The following is a 5,282-nucleotide window of genomic DNA, read 5'->3' as shown; positions in this document are numbered from 1 at the left end:
CTACTGTGCATACATTTCATTTCAGAGATGCTGTACACCTGCTTCTGCAGACTAGACATACACATAAGCTTATCTGTTCCTCATTTTATACCAGTAGACTATTGCCACACATACATTAACAATCTATGCAAAGAGTATGCATTGTAGTTCAAGAAAAATGGAAAAAGCTGCATGATGTAATAAATGCAATGCAATAGCCCTGCAATACATACTACCAAGACAATGTTTTTGTAGAGACTTCAAGTTCTTTGTGTGTAGACGCAATTCGTTACATTGTTTTTAAGATTCAAGATCCTTTATTAATCCCACAACGGGGAAATTTGCAATGTCACAGCAGCGAAATAGTGCAAAAAAGACACTTTAAAGATAAACAAACAATGTGGTGTTTTATTTTATTATTTTAAACATTGAAATGTATATATTGTTTTCATTTAACCAGGGATAGTTCCATTGACGTTCAGAATCCCCTTAACAAGCCAAGAAGGCAGCATAAAAACGACAGACTTAAAACAAAACCGCAAATTACACAAAACAATGAATTAGCAGTATTCAGTAACAGAACATGTACATTACGTGGTCATAGTCCTTAGTCATGCTTACAAAATCATCTAGTTTAAGGTGACTGCAGCTCACACCAAGATGAGGGTGCAACAACTTTAAAAGCAAATGTGTTTCTAATATTTAGCCCACCTCATACATTACATTTCTGATTATGACAAGTAAAAGGCAGTTCACTATAACAGCATTCATTATTTTGGAGCAGAATAGAATGTCTCTAAAACATCAAAAGCAGTGAAATGTGATTTCTTAAACAATGGCTGTAACCCTGTTACTTCAAACCTCTAATATTGACTGCTGATTTGTGTCTATCCTACTGTCTACTTTATTCCCTTATAATGCCCATATTTAATGCTGTCTTTTTTAACTTTATCCTTGCACTGCTATAGTTTTTATATCATTCTCTTATATTGTCCATATCCTGGTCTCTAGACTTTATCCTTGCACTATTGGACTTATTTGCGCTACCACCATGACACACACTCTCATAGAGCACCGTACCATACATACTGAATCACAGGGTCAGTCCCTGTCCTGTCACTGCAAGCGTCTCATGCTTATACATCCCTTAGTACATTCATGTGGATTTTTTATTTAGTACCTTTTCTTTTATTGTCCATATTATTCATGTGGATTTGTTATTTTATTATCCTGTTTATGATGTATGTGTATGTTGTGTGTGATGTCCTTAAGCTACTGGGACCTTGAATTTCCCCTTGGGGATCAATAAAGTATCTATCTATCTATATCTATATCTATATCTATATCTATAGATATAGATATATTTTAACGGACTGACCGCTGCTGTCTTGTGCCAGTCCACTAGGTGGCAGCACGGTGCTTCTCAACATCATGGATACCATCGAATTTGTAAAACCGGAAACGCTGTAACGACAGCAATCATGGCGTCCGCAGCGGCGACCCGAGCTGCAGCTAGTGCTGCTAAAGTTGTTAAACCAATATTTAGTCGAGACGTGGACGAAGCCAAGCGCAGGGCCCGGGAGCTGTATCGAGCCTGGTACCGAGAGGTCCCTAACACAGGTATGTCGGTCCGCTGTGCTCGGTAATATGTACCGTTATATGAAAAGCTACGCCAGCGTCAAGGTCGTGTCTATGAAGAAGTCCAGCAGAGCGACTTACATTAGCCGCTAGCCAACAGCAACAACCATAACGATACATTTTGCAGATGCTAGCTAAGGTTATATGTTGCCCAAAATGTAATAGTAACGCTGACGCTGTCACTTAAGCTAGTTAAATATTGAGAAACCCCCGGAATGCATGCGTTCATACCTTGCAATATTTACTACTTCATACATTTATTCGGTTCCAAAATTCAATAACACATATGTATTTGCATGTTTTTGTTATTGGCCTGTTGAAAAATACTTTACACTGATAGTGTTTTAAAACCTTCTGTACAAAAACAAACCGAAACAACACAACTTTTAAGATAGATAACAACAGAACAATCAAACTAAAGATACAGTGGCACTCCTAAGTTTATGAACCCATGCTAAAGTTGACTAAAAAGAGGAATAAAAAAATCATCTTTTGGAAATTGATCTTAATGCCTTAATTAAAAAAATGAGGAAAAATCCAACCTTTAAGGACACCAATTTTCTTTGTGAATGAATAATGTATCGTAAATACATAAATGTTCTAATTTAAAATACAGGGGGCATAAGTAAGTACACAGATTTTTACAGGCAGATTTTTATTTTTAAAGGCCAGTTATTTCATGGATCCAGGATACTATGCATCCTGATAAAGTTCCCTTGGCCTTTGGAATTAAAATAGCCCCACATCATCACATACCCTTCACCATACCCCCACATCATCACATACCCTTCACCATACCTAGAGATTGGCATGGGGTACTTTCCATTAAATCATCTCTCAATGCAAATCTAACCAGCTATTAGACTAACTGAAATAAAACCATGCCAATCTCTAGGTATGGTGAAGGGTATGTGATGATGTGGGGGTATGGTGAAGGGTATGTGATGATGTGGGGGTATGGTGAAGGGTATGTGATGATGTGGGGGTATGGTGAAGGGTATGTGATGATGTGGGGGTATTTTAATTCCAAAGGCCAAGGGAACTTTATCAGGATGCATAGTATCCTGGATCCATGAAATAACTGGCCTTTAAAAATAAAAATCTGCCTGCCTCTATGGGAATTTAACATAGAGGTATGTATACTTATGCCCCCTGTATTTTAAGGAAGAACATTTATTTATTTATGATACATTATTCATTCACAAAGAAAATTGGTGTCCTTAAAGACTGGATTTTCCTCATTTTTTTAATTAAGGCATTAAGATCAGTTTCCAAAAGATGATTTTTTTTTTTTATTCCTCTTTTTAGTCAACTTTTAGCATGCGTTCATAAACTTATGAGTGCCAAATCAAACCTGTGACCCACCTTCAACCAGAGCAGAGATCTAATCAGCCAGAATAACTGCAAACACCTGTGTGATGTGTTCAGAGGCTATAAGATGACATGCTTCCTATTTTTGGTTTATGGTGCCAAGAACATGTTCTTCATTCCCCTTGTAGCACACTCACACACCTGGTGTAGAGAATTTTCATTTGAATGTGTATATTTCTTCTCATTTAGGGCCCTGATCATCTTATGTGGAATGTATGTTTACATTTAGCCCCAGTTAATACTTGAGAGGCACAAACGGTCTAGTTTACATTGTGCTGACAGGTGGGATACTCTCCACATTTGGGTCCCATGATAACTCAAGATAAGGCAGGATATTTGTATATATAATGACAATGATTGAACTCCTTCCACACAGCTTGGGTATTAGATAAACTTGTAGATTTGGAATAATTTGCATTAAAGACTCTTATTTTGAAAGCGGTAAGACATTGCAGTGACACTGATGCAGTTAGATGTCAGTGCTGGCCTTGCTCCCTACCAAATGCCTGGTTATCCAACCAAGCTTTTCTGAAGAAAAATGTATTAATGTAACATCCACACCTCAGGGGTCTGTGCATAAAAATAATAACATGGATAATTATTGACAAATGAGCTCCTGGTTGTAGTTGTGGTGGAAACAGACTGACTTTTTGTTTGTATCTCTTTCTCTACAGTGGCAACATTTCAGCTGGACATCACAGCGCGCCAGGGAAGAGACAAAGTGAGGGAGATGTTCAACAAGAACAGGCATGTCTCTGACCCCCGTGTGATCGACATGCTAGTCATTAAGGTAAAAAAAAAACCAGCCCTCTACTGATCTGTGAACTGCATGAACCATAATGATTTTTCAAACGACTAGATGTTAAATTTTGTCCTTGGAGTCTGCTTTTTTAGGCCGTTTCCTCCAAAATCCCAATGTAGACGATTACTGAGAGCGACACTACACTGTGTCTTCCATGGTGTGTTGAATTTTTTTTTAATTTGTATGTTATTTATTCCCCAGGGAAAAATGGAACTCGAGGAAACAATCCATGTCTGGAAGCAGAAGACCCACGTAATGCGCTATTTTCAGGAGACTGAGGAACCTCGTGCCAATGATTTCCTGTCCAAATTCTACAGGGGTCATGACCCATGAACTGTGCGGCTGTCTGCTTACCTCTGACCCCTCTTTGCTTGTGTCCAGTGTGACAGATGTTCCCCTTTACTGTAAATACACACTTAACACTCACATATCGGCGGTTGTGTCTTTTATTCAGAAAGGTTATTGGGGTTATCTTAAAGGGACAGCTCCAACGGAAAACACACTAAAACTGCTCCTTCTTAAGGCCAATTTATGCTTCTGTGTTAAATCGACGCTGTGGTTACGTACGTGGAGATACCGACCCTACGCCGCAGCCTGACGCGCACCTCTCAAAAAAGTTAACTACGCGTTAACTTTTCCTGCTCCAGATTAGAGGGTGACAATTTTTCGGGACTCCCGCGGGTCACGTGATTCCCGCGGGAGTCCCGCGGTACGGGAGTCAATTTCATTGTTGGTAACGTGTTCGGGACGGATCAAGAATAGAAATCAACGGGAGCGGGATGGAGCCGGAGATTAAATTAGGAAATGACGCTGCAATGCGGTGAGTGCGCCCAAAGATTGCGAGGCATTTCGTTATAGAAAAGAGAACCACTTACAACTCCCAATACGTTTGTTGATTTGGAATACCGTGACGCGCGGGAGTCTCGAAAAATTGTCACTACCTAACTCTTTCGGGATTTCGCAGGACAGGATTTTTTTTGGGGGGGGGGCAGTCCCGTGATTGGAATGTGACGGGAGTATTTTCGTGGGATCGGGAAGGGATGGGAGCGACAATTGATTCCCGTGTCACCCTCTACTCCAGATTTCCCACCGTGGTCAGAAAGAACAGGGGAGACACTTTGTTTCTCTCACTATGACTCTAGAGTCACTACTCGCTCCGAAGCTAATCACGTCGCTCTCTAACCTCGCTCTACCACACACACACACACACACACACACACACACGCCGGCCCTGCTATTCTCTTAAAGAGATCGACGCAGACACCAGCGCACAAGTATAAACTTCAGGCCACTTCGTAGACTACGTGGAAAGCTCTGCACGGAGCCTCCGCAGAGCCATAAATCAGGCTTTATGGAGCTTTTTCACAGCAGACATGTTGACTTGTCATAGTAGGAAAAGCACAGCTGAAATTGATAACCTTAACGATGGCTCAATTCCATCGAGTGTCCCAGTAAGCGGTTTCAGTGAGTCAGCATGAACAACACCAGGACC

General features: G+C 40.4%; 1 protein-coding gene across 1 annotated transcript; it reads left to right on the top strand.

Moving 5' to 3' along the window:
* The first annotated feature begins 1,369 nt into the window (after nucleotides 1-1,369).
* On the top strand, nucleotides 1,370-4,218 carry ndufa6 (NADH:ubiquinone oxidoreductase subunit A6). The gene is made up of 3 exons (XM_031321069.2): nucleotides 1,370-1,599; nucleotides 3,663-3,778; nucleotides 3,992-4,218. The coding sequence occupies exons 1-3, from the start codon at nucleotides 1,461-1,463 to the stop codon at nucleotides 4,121-4,123; spliced, it is 387 nt and encodes a 128-aa protein (XP_031176929.1). The 5' UTR covers nucleotides 1,370-1,460; the 3' UTR covers nucleotides 4,124-4,218.
* Nucleotides 4,219-5,282: the final 1,064 nt, after the last annotated feature.

Source organism: Sander lucioperca, chromosome 21 (assembly GCF_008315115.2).
Source record: "Sander lucioperca isolate FBNREF2018 chromosome 21, SLUC_FBN_1.2, whole genome shotgun sequence".
Taxonomy (NCBI): domain Eukaryota; kingdom Metazoa; phylum Chordata; class Actinopteri; order Perciformes; family Percidae; genus Sander; species Sander lucioperca.
This window is presented reverse-complemented; position numbering and strand designations above follow the sequence as displayed.